The sequence below is a fragment of the Caretta caretta genome, chromosome 4 (assembly GCF_965140235.1).
Source record: "Caretta caretta isolate rCarCar2 chromosome 4, rCarCar1.hap1, whole genome shotgun sequence".
NCBI classification, from domain to species: domain Eukaryota; kingdom Metazoa; phylum Chordata; order Testudines; family Cheloniidae; genus Caretta; species Caretta caretta.
This window is the reverse complement of record NC_134209.1, coordinates 45,280,152-45,296,931: the sequence shown is the minus strand read 5'-3', so window position 1 is coordinate 45,296,931 and position 16,780 is coordinate 45,280,152. Positions and strand designations below refer to the sequence as shown.

General features: G+C 35.8%; 1 protein-coding gene across 1 annotated transcript in view; it reads left to right on the top strand.

The window, feature by feature from the left end:
* Positions 1 to 16,780, top strand: part of ZGRF1 (zinc finger GRF-type containing 1) — a 49,073-nt gene that overhangs the window by 725 nt on the left and 31,568 nt on the right. The window contains 12 exon segments of the mRNA XM_075127581.1: positions 1,449 to 1,559; positions 2,286 to 2,362; positions 2,457 to 2,537; positions 2,677 to 2,733; positions 3,649 to 3,834; positions 4,898 to 6,730; positions 6,926 to 7,262; positions 9,812 to 9,891; positions 14,101 to 14,190; positions 15,573 to 15,678; positions 15,764 to 15,856; positions 16,080 to 16,220. Of these exon segments, the coding sequence (XP_074983682.1) occupies positions 2,342 to 2,362; positions 2,457 to 2,537; positions 2,677 to 2,733; positions 3,649 to 3,834; positions 4,898 to 6,730; positions 6,926 to 7,262; positions 9,812 to 9,891; positions 14,101 to 14,190; positions 15,573 to 15,678; positions 15,764 to 15,856; positions 16,080 to 16,220 (3,025 nt within the window). The 5' untranslated portion in view covers positions 1,449 to 1,559; positions 2,286 to 2,341.

Below are 16,780 nucleotides of genomic sequence, written 5' to 3'. Positions count from 1 at the left end.
CTGGTTCACTTTTTTTTTTCTTAAAGCTCTGCTATATCAAAGAAACCACTAAAAAGTGAAGCACCTAATGTCTTGCTATCAGACGGAAAAAATAATATATAACTTTGAAATGTTAAGAACTTCAGTTACACTAATAACCCAGCTTTCAAGGGTAAAAAGTATTAGTCTTTAACATTGGGATTTTTAAAAGCACTCAGTATTGCCTGAACTCTGCTGTCATTGAAGTCAGTGGTAAAAGTCCCATTGACTTCAGTAAGATCAGTGTTTAGCTAACATGGAATACTTTTGAAAATTCCCTTGTAAATGGTTTGAGATGGTGGCTGTTAATCACCTTTAATATGAAGGGAGTGATATGAGAGCAAAATAATAATGTTTCATGCCCTGCCAGAAATATGAGTACAGTTTGTTCTGGTACAAATCCTTTCAGAACCATAATACTTTCTAGGAATTAGTGCTGGATCAGAAAGAAAAGTTGATTATTTTTCATTCTTTTAATTTCTCTCTTCCTCTGCTGCTGTTAAATTTGTAACTATGAAAACATTATAAGATACTGTCTTTCATAGAAACTATGCAGTACGGTCTTATTTTTAACATTAGGCATTATCAATATTGCTGATTTATTCTAGGTCGTTAAGGCTTTCACCAACAGATTCTATAATTTCCATTCTTATTCTTGTTCCATTTTGTTACTTGGGATGAGATGAAGACTATCTGAAAATTCCCATTCTGCTCTTAAGTAACCATCTTTGTGTAAAATGGCTTGATTTAGCATTGTTATTAGCTCAAGTAAGGGGAAAGTGCAGACTTCTAGTATTGTTACAAGAATGGTGATGGGCCACAGAATCTGTGAATTGCACAGTTGGGAACATGATTTTCCATATATCTCTCTAAACAGTACAAAGACTGAGAAGAATAAATTTATAGGTAAAGGTTCGGAGCCACCTTGTGGTGAGTGTGTAGAATTTAAGAAGTTGAAAGACAAGACACTTTAAAACTGGAATTCATAATGAAAAAGGTAGCACAGCTTGAGAGACATTGTCATGAGAAAAAGCATGAATATATTTTATCTTCTAATACATGTTTTTGATTCAGTTGTAAATACATTTATATAGAAAGAAAATATATTCTAATTTAATATCTGTTTATCTGCTAACAGCATAATCAGCATATTATGATTTTTCAAAAATACCTTTTGGGGACCAACTAGAAAAGTATTCTATGAGATATTTCAACTTGTCTCTACTGCTCTGACTGTTAAAATATAACAACCCTAACCTGAATGTTAAAATATACTAAGTATTCTCATTATCCCTTCATCTATGTTTTAATAGCTAGTCTAATCATCATATTTTTTTCTGTAATCTCTACAGCTTTCCCATGTTTTATGTCTTGCTATGTGCCTTTTCTTATGTTTGATTACTTTTAAACACTTATATTGCTGTCTACAGAGCCAGCCAGTGATTTCAAGAAGTTAGAGCAATTGCCAGTGTTAGCTGTGTTCCTTTGGTTGTGTTTTAATTGAAGTCTCAGCAACTGATAATGATGATTAAGATCCCAATGTAAGTGCAAGTCTTTACATATAAATACAAGTTATTATGTTTAACATTTACTTTTCTACTCTATTGGTGTGTCAGTGTTTGAAGATGAGGAAATGTTTTATAAAGTTTTGATTACTGTTGACTGCCTTAGGCCAAGATTTTCATGGGAGACTAGTGATTTTAGGTGCCCAACTTGAGACACCTAAAAGAGGCTTGATTTTGCAGTATGTGTACTCAGCACTTTCAGAAGATCAGGTCCCTTTGTAGTGTTCAAAATTAGGTACCAAAAATGAAGCCCCACCAAATCACTAGGGACTTGAAAGTCTTTCTTAATTTGTTAGTAGTGGATATGTTGTTTTCTGTTTGAAAATTATTAGCCTAATAATTTTCAAAGTGTGCATAAACATTAATTAAACTGATTTTTCAGAGATGTGCTAATATTATCAGCTAGAGCTTCCATTAAAATGAATATGAGTTAAAGATGCTCAACACCTCTGAAAATTAGACCTCTTCTTGATATGTACTAAAAATGCTATTTTTGCTAATATTTTTTATTTTTGTTAGCTTATTTTCACCATATGAGTATTTAGAACTTCAAAATTCCTTCACTAGAACCACCACCCAGTTTTTACCCTGTCTTACTTCCCACTCCCTTATAGGGAAAGTACTGGATGTGTGTCTCTTTTGTCTGACACTTGCATTGCAGCGGAGTTGAATTCCAAATCTGCCCTTCTCTCTTTTGGGTAGGGTGAAGATCTGAATATCTGCAGTAAGCCTTTGGATTGCTTTGTTTCACCAAAGCAATGGCTTGTCAGGAGTTTACTGTGAGTCTTATTTTTATAATTGTATATAAAATTCAAATATGCATGTAGGACCACTGTAAATAATTTGTATTTACATTTTTTTAAAAAAAATAAGATCTTGTACACTCATCAGAAGACAAAGAAATCAAAAGTATGGCAAGATGGAGTTTTGAAGACCAGTATTGGAGGAAATAAGGTGAAGAATTCAGGTTTAATACAGTATGATACTCTAATACTATATCATATATAGTACTACTCTTGCATCTTCTATTTGTGTCACTCTGTTTGCTTTTTGAAACACAAGTGTTGTTTAAAATTATCCTATTTTGATACAGGCAACCTTATTTGATGACAGAGGACAATGTTTGGAGAGTGTATTTGTTAAATCTCAGGTATTTCTTTATTATTTTTATAATAATTTAAAAGCTTTTATCCTTGTTTGGATAGTAAGTTGAGGCAGCATCTTTTATCTTCACATGATCCAAAATTCCATACACTACAGTTTTGTCTAGCTTATCGTTGCTAATGTTCTGATCCTTGCAGCTGTTAAATTTTTGCATTAGAAAACAATCATCTGGACAGGTTGTTTGTATGTCACTGTATGTCACTATATGTAAAGCAGTACAAAGCAGTACATAGCAGATGTATTCAGTGGATAACTGACAAATGTGCTTATGGTGGATAATGAATAGTAACGTACAGTAAGTTTTCACTGCATGTGGTTGTGCAACCCACTATGCTTGGAATATCCTCCTACTAAAGTATGTAATTCTTTCACACCATTTCTTTAAAAACAAAAAGAAAAAAAACATCCTTCATAGACCTACCTATTCTAGAAAGCATTACAACTACAATGTACTCTCACCATTACATGTTTGATTTTGATCTGTATAGTACCTTTTCATGTTGCAAGCTCCTGAGGTGGAGAGCTGTTTGTTTGGTATTACTGAGTTATTGTACAGCCAAACACTGATGGACCTATATAAATAATTAGGATTTAAGGAGCTAGATGCTTTAAAAAAATGAAGTTTTTAAACTACAGTATTCAGTAGTCTGAGCAAATTGGAGTTTTTACATTAAAACCTATACAAACATAATTTGAAACTAAGGGCTAATGTTTGCTTTCATATCTAGTCTGCTCCAGTTGTCTAGGATAGAGTGAATATTGTGTGTTATGCTTTCATTTATGACAATATTGTAAACAAAAATTCTTTCAGTATGCATACGTTTTGCAACGTTTAGGATAAACTGTCATTTTTTCACTGGCCATTACACACACTATCCCTTTTGTTCTTTGTCTCGACTAGGTGAAACCTGGAGATGACTTAGAAAGTGACCGATATTTGATCACAATTGAAGCAGCAAAAGTTACTGAAAACTGTGGTAGTGAGCAGCCAAAGAAAACAGAAGCTCCTATATTGAACAGAAATAGTTTGAAGCCCACTGGTCTATCTCTGCCACATCTACCTGTTGGCTTGAAAAGGAAGCATACTGTATGTTTTTGTTTCTTATGTATATTTGACATTCATATACAATTTAAAACATTAATGGAACTTCTTAATTTGCACTAGTGTCAGGGAAAACCAATTTCAGAGTACTCAGTTTCCCTCCTCCTGGTTGTGTATTCCCTGTACCTGCATCCAACTTAATGTCTTTCCTAGTGCTTTCTGCTTATCCAAGGAATAAGGCTGTGTTTTGGGCATGTAAGGGAGGAATTCCAGTGGAGTGAAATCAAGTGAGGTGTGTGTAGACAAGAAAATAAAAATAAAATGTTTGAGTATAATTCTCAGCAGCAAACTACATTAATATAAGTATATTATTTAGAACCGTGACTTGTTGAATTCACACTAAATATGTCATCCTAGCCAGCTTTATTTTACAGCATGTTAGGTTCGATTTAGTTACAGGTCGTTAACATTAAAGTAGTAATGAAGAGTATTAAACTTCCAGTGGATGCATTAGTACATATTTGGGTAGTACAAATGAAATAAGTAAGATGTATTGGAAAGAAAATATGTAATTAAAATTTGTGCTGCCGCAGATGAACAAAACTACCTTGCTCAGCATATGTAAGCAAGTCTATTGTTTTGATACATATCATTCTGTGAATTTTTATGCATGTATATTTCAGCAGTCTCTGTTCATACCATTTTCCTTAAACGTCTATCAATTTTTCTCTTACCACCTTTTTTCAGAGGGGCTCAAAACATTACATGGTTTGCACAATAATGTATATGTTGCAGTGCCTGGGAACAGAGTGGCTTAATGCCAGAGTTTCAGTATTAAATGTACTGATACATTTTTGTGCTTTGGGGGGACTGTAATATTATCAAGAGTTATTTTTTCCTGGTTTAATAGATTTGTTATGTTTAGCAGCATTGCCGCTCTTAAGGGTGCAATACAAAAGAAGCATAATTTGGGATTGTTCAATGAATGTGTCAAATTGTTTGATAAGAACATGCAGCATAAAAGGTGTCCTGTTGCTTTTTACTGTTTAGGTTTCAAATTTAAAAGCTGATTTATGAATAAGATTAAAATTAAAAACTTTTCTCTTAGGGCTTCCAGGGGCCACGTCAAGTTGAAAAGAAAATGGTGCCAATGGAAGATGATGCAGCAGTAATATCCCCTTCATCTAAGTGGTCTCAGTCTTCCTTTCCATCTCAGTTGCATATCACCTCTCCTTTATTTTCTACTACTTGCAAGAAGGATGCAAAAACTAATTTACCGTCTCACTCTAATAATGATGCTTGCGCAAGTAACGATAGAGACGGTATGTCTGTCTCCTCACTGGTTTCCACTTCTTATATTTGCATTCCCAAAGAAGTGATACACAATAGAAACCACAGCATCTCCATTTCTGAACAGATGGAATCAAATTGTCAGATAATCAATGGTGAGGCAGTCTCACAGAACATCAGGAGCAAAGCACAGATTATAGCACTTCTGAAATCCAAGCCAACACAACTGTGCAAAGAGCAAAAACCTTCTGAAATCACAGAGTGTTTTTCTGGATATCAGCCATCAGAAAGCACAGGCATTTTATTTAAACAAAAGAGTGAAACTCTATCTGGACATATGGATAACTCTGACAGAGAAAGCACCAAGAATATACAGCACCAGTATACAACAGAGAAAATTATAACTAATAATTGTTGGGATGTTTATATGCTGCCAAATTCAACGGAACTATCTTGTGATGAAGAAGTCACAGAAAGGAGACATGACAAAACAAGTAATTTAGGTTTGGATTTACAAGACCCTTGCAACGCAAAGGTTTCACAGTTCGAGACAGCTTTTGTGCAGCCTGTTGAAAAAGAGCTAAATTACAGTTGCATGAAACTATCAGATCATGAGAGGCAATACAGCTGGGATTGTAAAATAGCTTCTCAAGCTTCTGCATCCAGCAGAAGTGACTGGGCAACTCAACTGTCAACTATTAATGAAAGTTCTGGTGAAGACCAACCAAATACTTGTGTATTATCTGAATCAAACATAAATAAAGAGAGTAACATTCAATTTGTCTCATCTTCAGAAGAGGTTTATTCTAGAAGCACAAATGAGTCTACCTTTGAAATAAATCTCCCCAAATCCAATGAACATGCAGTAACTGAGAGTCTTAAAGATTCAGCAGTTTCTTCTGCTCAGTCACAAAGTCAACCTCTGCCAAGAATAAATTCAGGAAGTGTAGTTGATGAGTCTAAGATTTCTGGGGACGTAACATGGGCTGGTCCTGGAGCTATAAATGAGGAATTAACTGTATGTGGAGATGTTAGTGATCAAGCTGGACAGTTCATGGAAATTAACTTCAATCTGTTGGATGGTTTTGATTTTAGTGACACAGAAGATAAAGTAGTATGTGAAAGTAATATGTTTTCACAGGGTTCAGCATGCTTGACAAAGGGAGCTATGGCACAAAATGATGAGAGGAGGGTTCACAGGAACTGTGAAGTAATGCTACATAGTAATGAGGAAAGAGTTGTCAAATATTCAGCAATGCTGGGAGAGAGAGATGATAATCAGATCAGAGAGTCTCTGCCATTAAAACTTTGTGATGAAACCTATGAAGGTTTTGACAAGAGTGTGAAAGATGCTCTAACTCCTTCTTTGATTGAACTGGGACATTCAGAGGCTGAAAACATTGTAAAAGGGATGAGTGCAAGTACATTAAATATTGAAACCACTGGCAGTGAGAGAGGCTTTGATTTCTCACCAGTGTGTACTGTTAGTGACTTACTAGTGAATAAAAAGTGCTCTGATGATTTTGTGCACAGTGGAGTCAGTAATTATGAATGTGATACTAAGAACAACAAGTTTGAGAAAACTGAAATTATTTCATATATTCCTGCTACTTTACAAACTTCTGTCATGGACAAAAATCCTGAAAGAGATGTTCTACATCTTGGAGGCACAAACTCCCAGGATAATTCTTTAGAAAATTACTTGGGTGCTAGTGGTGATGACATTAAACCAGTTAGTTCTTTACTAGCCTTACCACTAAGGGCTTGCAATTCCAATGACCCATGCCAGTATATTACAAGTAAATATTGTATTGCATTTGATACATTAGATAAAGAACATACTCAGGTTTCCAGAACTGCCACTTATCCTTTAACAAAAGGGCATTCATCTTCAAAGGGAGCCGGAATAGGTGAAACGGAGTTTGAAAATGGATCAAGCATCATGTCTTCTATCCATGAAGCCAGGGAAGGTGAAAGAATGGGAACTGATTGCTTGAAACATTTGGCTCAAATTGATAATTCCTCAGGGCTTCCTGAGTTGGCAAATGGCATTATTCTTTTACGATCTTTGACTGAACATAAGACAGCATTAGAAAGCTTACAAATGATGGAGGAAAATAATGGTTTGCTGTATCAACGAGAGACTACTAAAGAGAAAAGTGAACAAGCTGAAGAATTGGAAGGTTAGGTCAAATTCCATTTGTCACTGGATTATGGCATTACATTTTTAAATATTTGATTTCTACATTAGTGTTTGACCTGGCTGCTTTATTTTCCCGTAAAGATTTAATTCTATTGAAAAAAAGTATTTCCAATCAGAAAATTGAATTTTGGTATGAGTTTTATATGTTCTACAGATGATATCTTATACTTTCCATGAGTATCTTGGCACAGATAAACAAACAAACTTATTTTTATCTAGTCTCAACAGAGGAGACAAGGATTGAATGGGCATGGAGACTGAACTGCCTTTCAACCCTAGAAGTCATCATTGTAGGTCATGTTGAAACATACTGCAGGGGAAGCTTTCACTATCACTTTGTACTGTACCTGTGCTGTAGTTAAATAAAATGCTTCCGTTTCCAGAACTGCTAGTCATAACTTTTCACTAATATTAAAATTCACAATTTAATTTTTTTTACAGTTAATTTCATGTAGGATCTGGTCCTGCATCACTGAACACAATGGGATTTTGCCATTGACTCCTGTGGATATAGGATTGGGCCCTTTAACAGAGTCTGTAGGAAAAATGATGACCATAATAGTGACTAAGCAGAATGTTATGCTTCATTATTGTCTGAAAGTTGGAGGTCGACTCCCCCACCCCAAGCCAGAGAATGCGGGAACAGCTAGAAAATAAAAGGATTGAAGATGGATGATTTGTTACACAAAACTGCAAAAGACAAATAGAGTAACATTTTGTACTGATAATTAGTTAACATCACAGTGATTGGCTACAGTGAGTAGGCTTCTAGGCCTGACCTAAAGCTCATTGAAGTCTTTACATGGACTTCAGTGGATTTGAGAGCAGGGCCCACTAACATTTGAGTCTGTGGTAAGGATTTAACTTATCAACATGGTAATTTGTAAGCATTGACATTTGACAATTTTTATCAAAGTATACCATTAAAATTATTGAAAGAAAATTGAAAATCTGATTATGGGTCAAATTCTGTCTGCAGTTATTTGTGCATTGCCATTTAAACTAATTGGACAGTATTTAGCCCTAATATGTTTTTAAAGTGAGCAGCACAACATGTGAAGGGAGAGCAATCTCCAGAAGTAAGATTTTTTTTGAAGATGGCTTCCTTTCATTTTGAGATTTAAAATAAACAGTGTTTTCCTCAAGCCATTGTCATTTGTATATTAAACAAAGATTTAAAATGATAAAAATCAGACCCCGCATATGTAATAGAAAACACATAAGGGGGATCAATTCTGAACTTAGTGGTAGTTGAGGAAACAAAGCAACTCTTACAACTGGGTGAACAGATGTAATTCCTGGAAAATGTATAACCAGGTAGGAGAATGTATACTTGAGCCACCTGAAAGCAATATCTGTTGTATATTGCAATTTTATTTCAGATTTCCCATTCTAGCAGTGGGCCCTGATAACATGATTACTCAGTGGTGAATTAGAGATGCTAATTTGAAAAGTGTGGTATAACAATCTGAAAATAATTTAAAAAAGCAGACATAAAGGTATAACCAGCCAAAAAAAAATTTATGCTAACTACGTTAGCAAATATCAAGCCTCAAGTGCCAACAACTGTAATTGCTGGCCTCGATTAATTTAAATTTTGTTTTCAGTTATTTAAAAAGGATATTGCTAAATATCGTTTAAGTAGTCTTTAAGCTTTTCAAATATCTAAGGAGGTATTACAAAAAAAGAAAAATACAAATTCGGTCCTTAGCGGAAACATTTACTTTGGCAGTTTTCAGTTAATGTAGCTGTCCTTTTTCAGTTCCTTTTGAAGAGTTCCACCCAACCCTCCTACCCCCACATCAAAAAATGGTTACATTAAAAGCACTGGGTTTGGCTTTTTTTTTTTTTTTTTAAAGGAAGCTGCGTGTTTTGACACTGGATTAGTTCCAAAGATGTTAGGATCTTTTGTCAATCAATTTTTTTTGTCTCTTCCCATGTGAAACTTTCATATACTTGCTTTTATATCAAAACTACATGAAGAAAAATATTAATTAGTAAGGTCCTCATCCTTCAAAGACTTAGACATAGGCTTAACTTTACTTATATGAGCAGTTGCCAATGTCTTCAGGGATAGGGTATTAAGCTGTAATGTTGGGTTTTTTTTTCCTATATGATCATTGAATAGCCTAGGAAATGGCTTTAAAAAAAATTTGACATGCTTGGAATGAAGTAGTAACAGCTCCAGTGGACCTCTTACAGTAATTTGCAGATTTAAATGTGTATCGACAGTGTATCAGCCTCTTTTGGAGTGGTATTGTCAGACTATTTTATATACACCACTGACATAAGCATGTACAAGAAGTATGTGTGCTAAAATACCTTCTGCAGTTTTTGGTACTTGGTAGCAACTTTCTTAAACATGTGCCCCAAACCTGAATATCTTATTTCCGTGAGTAGTGCCATTGACTTCAAGGGGATAACTACTTACATGAGTAAGGGTTGCAGGATCAGACTGTATAAACGTTCAGATTTTTTCTGATTGAATTGAAATTGTAACTAAGACTTATGTTTTTCCTTCTTTTGTAGCTAGGCAACAGTTAGCTGAAGTCTCTTATTCAGAAGATATGCAGACATCTTATTTCTACTTTGACTCTCCTGAATTGATGGTAATAAAGTTCATGTACATGTTCCTATACAAAATAAAATCAGCTCCCATGCTGCTCATTAAATCCACTTGATGCTTTGAGAAACCACAGTGGTTGAGCTGCGGGATGGAATATAAACAAATAATGTAATATACCTACATACTTTTAATTCAACACATTATTAACCTGTGATCCTCATTGCCAAAATATATTGCTCATAAGGTTTAAGGCCATAAGGGACCACCAGACCATCTAGTCCTACCAACTGTATATCAGGCCACCAATACCACACACACACGAAACCCAACAACCAAAATTAGACCATAGTATTACAGCCACAGAAGATTAGACTCTTATGTGTCACAAGCAGAGAATAGGAGGGACCGAGGTCTGCCAGTGACCAGGACACTCACAATGGCAGGAAAATGATTGAGAGATAACCCTAATAATCCTAGCAAGTGACCCACCCCCACTCACTGCAGAGAAAGGCGAAATCACCCCAGAGTCACTGCCAGTTGGACCTGGAGGAAGATTCCTTCCTGAACCCATGTATAGCAATCACTTAGACCCTGGGCACATGAAGAAACAGCCAGCCCAAGTATCAGAGAGAGAGAGAGAATGCTTGGTGCCACTTCAGAGCCCTGAGACTCACTGTCCAATATCCTATTTCCAGTCATGGCAACCCCTGATGCTTCTAGGGAAAGAGACCAAAACAAAAAAACCCACACACCTCCCAGAATACACAGGAGGGAAAAAAGCCTTTCCTGACACCTTCTGCTAGCTGAAGCCATGAAGCATGAGCTTTAAGGAACATAAGACAAACCGGAAGTGAGCCACAGGGATTCTGACCTCTGTCTTGTACCGTCACAAGCAACCCTGTTTGTCCAGCTCTCTCTCACAACTAATGAAGTTGTTTGCCCCCACAATTCCTATTATGCATCTGTTCCAGAAGTTCAAGCATCTGATGGTTAGAAACCTTCTAATTTCCAGCCTGAATTTGTTCATGGCCAGTTTATATCCATTTGTTCTTCTGCCAACATTACCCTTTAGCTTAAATAGCTCTTCACCTCCCTGATACTTACTCCTCTGATGTATTTATAAAGAGTAATCATATCCCCTCTGTCTTCTTTTTGCTAGACTATATAAGCTAAACTCTTCCAGTCTCTCATATGTCTTCCATTTTCCTGATCATCCTAGAGCTATTGTTTGCACCTGTTTGCTTAAATTCATCTTTCTAGAATAGTAGTTTTCAACCTGTGGTCCGTGGACACCTGGGGTTCCACAGACTATGTCTAAGATTTCCAAAGGGGTCTATACCTCCATTCGAAATTTATCAATCCACAAATGAAAAAGTTGAAAACTACTGTTCTAGAATATGGATCAGCAGAATTATACACAGTATTTCAAATGAGGTCTTAACAGTGTCTTGTTCAATGGCATTAAGACTTCTCTGTGTGTGTGTGTGCTGGAAATGCCTCACTTAATACATCCTGAGACTGCATTTGCCTTTTTCACAGCTTCATGGGTGGTTTGTAGTCCTCTTGGGATTGACCTACAGACCCAGGTTTCTCCTCTGTTGCTTCCAACTGATAAGAATTTCTGATATAAACTGTGCTCATGATTAGACCCTAAATACATGATCTTGCATTTTGTACTATATTATTTAGGTTAAGAGCTTATCAGGACATTTATATAAAATATTCAGAGTTGTATTCGATACCATAAAAGTGCTACATCTTCAAGGGAAAAGCCAACCGCAGTATGCCTAGGATTAGAAAGTTAACTTCTCTTAACACCTTCTTCTAGAGCATCTGTCCACTTTTAAAGGAAGGACACAGGTCGAGATAGATCACTTGTCCCATCTAGTATGGTGATTCTTATGTTCCTACCGAGTTTAATTTTTAAATGGGGAACTAATAACGCCAAGTTTTCTTGTAAATGTACTGAGAACTTCTGCCCTTCCTACCACAGTTAATCTAAGGAAAACTTAAACTGCTTCAATTTTTTTCCTGTTTACAGTCTACAAAATGTGAATGTCATTTGAAATTTTATTAAAAATTAACTATATTTTGTACAATTTAACTGCAATGAATACTAGACACCTGACAAACCACTGAAATATATCTCATATCGAAGGATTAAATAAACAATAGATAATCACTGTTTTTATTTGCACAGATGCCATTGCTTCTGCAAGGAAACCAGTATGACATTTTATTTACAGTGGATGAACCATTTAAACCTTTACAGGTTGATTGTCTTTAAAAATAAGAGTGGCTAAAAGATATGTTCTTCATAGCATATTTATGTGTTTTTCCATTGTAAGATATTATGCTCAAACCTGAGAATACTCATGCTTGTGTTTAGAATCAAGCACGTAAATATTTATATTGAAGTCAGCTGGGCTACTCACATGCTTAAAGCTACACATTTGCGAGTGTGTGTGTGTGTTGGATTGGGGCCTTAGTTTGGATGAGCTGTGATTGTATTAGTAAAAATTCCCTTCTTGAATCATTATTGCCTTAAAAAACATACCAAATAAATCAGTGATGGCAGAATAATGTTGAAGTTTAATTTTTTGAAGGGTGAGAAGGTAAGCGGGAGAGGATATTGTTATTAATTTACCAGTTTGGCCCTACAGGGTGAAAGAACACACTTCTTGTTTCAGCCTCAAACAGTGAAATATTCTACACACAAATTCCAGAATTTTCAATATTTTAAAAATGTCATTGCATTTATATTATCATCTTTAATATGATGTACCAAATGGTTCTGCTCTGAAATGACATGTATACACACATGTATCTCATGCTCTTACAGCTCCAGTTCTTGATATATAAAGGATCTAAGGACTATTTAAAAGAACAATTGTTTCATCATTCTGCTTACATGCCTTTGATGGCTAACCATGGGATCTTGTTCATGTAATCCTCCTCTTTCACACCCTACTATTCTGGGGCCTGCTTTGTTCTGTCTTGACTGAAACTAGATTGTAAGGCATTAAGCACAGCAGCACATTTATTTTGTCGATCTAGTGGGAGGTGCCTGGCACCCTTTTCAGTGCTGTAAAACAAACAATAGTTACAGTCCCACACTCCCCTGATAAAGTTCCCATCCACCTTAGTAAGAGATTAATGGGATTGGGCATACAAGTGAATATTTTCAGTCTGGTTTGGAAATTAGAATGGGGAAGCTGAAAAGCAAAATGTTATAGAATGCTATTAAATTTTGAAAATAATGGCAGTCATAACATTGCTTGCTGCAATCATTCTGATAAATATTTCTTTAAGGTTCTTCATACACTGCCCTATTTCCTACATTCCTATCCATCAGCCATTCTCTTGCATTGACCCTTCCCAGCCTGGGCAAAGCGGTCTCAATGACTGATTTTTTTGTTTCTAACAATTCCATATCCAGAATCTTTAATGGGATACTACAGTGTGATGAAATAGGGCCTGCCCAAAAAGATGGGTAACGGTTGCCCCCAGTGGTCCCACTGCAGTTTGAAGAAAAGAAGTGTCATATCTTCTTAAAATGGTTAAAGGATCTCTAGTGGAGCTGAATCTGGGATTAAGTATCTCCTATTCCAAAATACTTACTGCCTACTCCCATTGCTATAGTATGCTGATATCTCCCCCCAACTCCCCAAGCTCTTGGTATTATTACTGGCATTTCGTTGTTGTTGCTATTTTCCCACTTTTTTTTAATTTTCACGATTTAAGAGTTCTCTTACTGCTTTCTAGCATACTTTACTAAGAGCTGCAATGCTTGATTGAATTGAGGTTCATGGTTAGACTGTGTGATGACATTTGCTCAGTGCCTGCCTGCATTATGTTGATTTTATCTAGTACTGTTCTTAGCCCTTTGTTTTAACCCTCAAGAATTAAAATTTATCATGTTCTTCCATCTGACAGAAATAGGCATCTTTCTAAGCACATTCTTCTGTTTCTCCCCATACAAGTTGTGTACTAAAGTTAGTCAACAGTGGGGCCACGAGTTTTCTGGCTTCCAAACAGTGGGCCTGAGTTACAGTATTCTCCAGTGTATAGACATATTAGCTGCCAGAAAACTCTTGAGATCTATATCCGGGTTAAATGTTAAATACAGAACTTTTTCCATGAAACAAATTTTGACTTCAAGCCAGAATAGGTCCTCCTTTGCAAAAGTGACTATATACAGAATAGCCAATCGCACTGTCTGACCAATTTGCTCTTGTTGCTTTGTATCCAGCAATCTTCCATGAACAACAAAGGAGAGAAATCTGTTGCTGCTCTCCTAGCTGTAGTACCAGGCCAGGAAACCTTTGTCCACCAACCAAAGGTACAGTCTAAGGAGTTCAAGTGCTAACAATGCCATATGTCTTTAAAATTTAAGATAATGGTTCACCATTTTCAATAGAATGCTGGGTAAAGTTCCAATCGAAAATATTTAACAAACATTCATCTTAGGCCTCCCAATTTGTTCGCATTTTAATATAACTTTCTGTATGCAGTTTATTGTGGATTGCAAATTCATAGTTCACTAAATGAAAGAAGAATGTCACAATTTTCTGTTGAATTAAAGATGTGGAAAATAGTTTGTGCTGAGTTGCAGAGACATGCGTGAATGCTTGCCCTATACAGTATTGTAAGAGCAAACAAATTGTGTTTTCCTTTCTATAATCGGAAACAGATTATCTGTAAATATATTGTTGCTAAACAGTTTTTGCTTTCATTTAATAATATCACAATATGTTGTATAGCCAGTTGAATTTCCAGGGCACCAGGTACAAGGATCAGCGGCTAGTGAGTTAGTGAGGAGACCTCCCTACTCACAGCTAAAATGGAATCAATACCCAGATACTGTTGAGCACGAAAGCCTCACAACAGACAATTATTTATTGTCACCCCACTTACCAAGCAGTTCTATCGTGACTGGCCTAATACAGGTAAAATGAGGTTTGTTCTAGTTGCCTTTCCTTAGTCTAATCCAAGAAAACATCATGTGAAGATAGCTAATTCTCCTCCTAAATGTTTATTAAAACCACCATAAATATATCAATATCACTAAGAACTAAAAAAGTTAGTTTGTGTTCACAACGTTTGCTTAAGAGTAATAATGAGGATTGATCCTACAAATCTTTACTTTGCTGGAGGCCTTGTTCATATGAGTAAGAGTTTATAAGACTGAATTTCTAATTTTATTCTAATCAAGGTCTCCGATCAGTGAAACACACACATTTGTAACATGGGGTATTAAATTGAATACATTCCTCCTGGAGGAAAGCAACCAAGGCCTTTTACAATTCACTCATTTGGGGGGGATCAGGAGTGTAACGTTCTATTCTGATCTGTTCTTGACAGTGGCACCTGTAACTGCCCAGTCCTGTTACAATATATGATGTACTTTAGAGTCCTGAATCAAGGAGAAGAAAAAAAAATCTGTCTGGATCATATTGTCCTGACTTAAATATCTGGTCTCAGATTCCTGGAATATTGTGCCATCCTTTTCTCCAGAACAGTGTCCCTTACAGTACTGAAGAAACTGGAGGAAAGCCATTTATATGTCTTATTTCCAGAACTGCAACATTGCTAACGCAAATTTTTTTGCTTTTGATTGAAAGTTTTTGATTGGAAATGAGTTCTTCCCATTTAAAATGAAAATGATTATTTTGAAAGATGAATAATATTTTATCAGCTTTATAAAGTTAGTTTTTTCTGAAGTCCCCAGGCTCAAGAAGTCTTACAGAAGATGATCTGAACTTTATTACAGAAGATAATTTTCAAAAGAAATTTGACTTTATTGAAAACGCAATCCCCAGTGCATCTCGTAAGTAAATATGAAGTAATAGTGACTGACCCCCAGAATGATTATTCTGTCTGAATGTTGTCTTTCCCTCTTTTTTCCCCCCCAGCAGCGATGTTGAATTTTACATCATCTTCTCATTCCGATTTTAATTTGGGACTGACACAGTGGACTTCCTGGGAGCCCAACAAGGTGTGAATAGGTTGTTTATTTTAGGTCTCTTTTCCTATAATGGAAATAACAGTAGTATCTAATATGCATGTTATATTTTGTTAGATGCCTTTCCTCAAAGTTTTGGAGGAAGTGTTTCATGTAGTTGTAAACAATGTTTTGAGTATTACTGTTTTTTTTTACTATCTCCCGTTTGTTTCTCTTCCTAACTTAGCTTTACAAATTGCTTCCTTGCATGTAGGTGTTCTCATCAGTGCAGCAGGTTCCTTCGTTGAATTCTGATTCTATGTCCCCAACTCCAAGGAGTGAAGAAAATAGGATATACATACAAGAACAGAAGTCCCACACATCCAGATGTTTATCAAGTGATAAAGAAAATTCAGCATACTTTTTCAGTGAGAAAAATATTCTTTATAATTACAGGTTATGCTACTTTTGCCTGCAGAGCTTTGAAGTTCTGTGACACAGAATAAATTCCATTGCATAAACCTGCTACTATATGCTTGGGTCTAGATCCTGAAATGTTCTGAGTGCTTCCTGGCAAATGCCAAGCTCCTTCAACTGTCATTTGTTTCAGGTCTCATGTATGTTTTTGTAAAGTTGTAAATAGCAATTATCTAAAATATCTCTCTGGCCTGGGTAAGTTAATTAGAGCAATGATGTACTCTGTTTTTTCCCCGAAATAGTATTTCCTCCAGTAAGAAACTGCAACAAATCAAATGCCTTTTGTAATAAGGCATTTAAAAAAAAAAAAAAAGCTGAAAACCAAGCTTTCACCCTTAGTAATTTTTTTTATTTGCTGGCTTTTAAATTTTCTTCCATTGAACCTACTTTTAGTGACTATATTAACACCTGGACTATTTCTTCTCATATTGAATTTGGGCAAAAGGATTCTTGTAATTCCAGAACCTTATTTTTCACATGGGACAATAGTAACTTTGTGGTATTGTTTTAT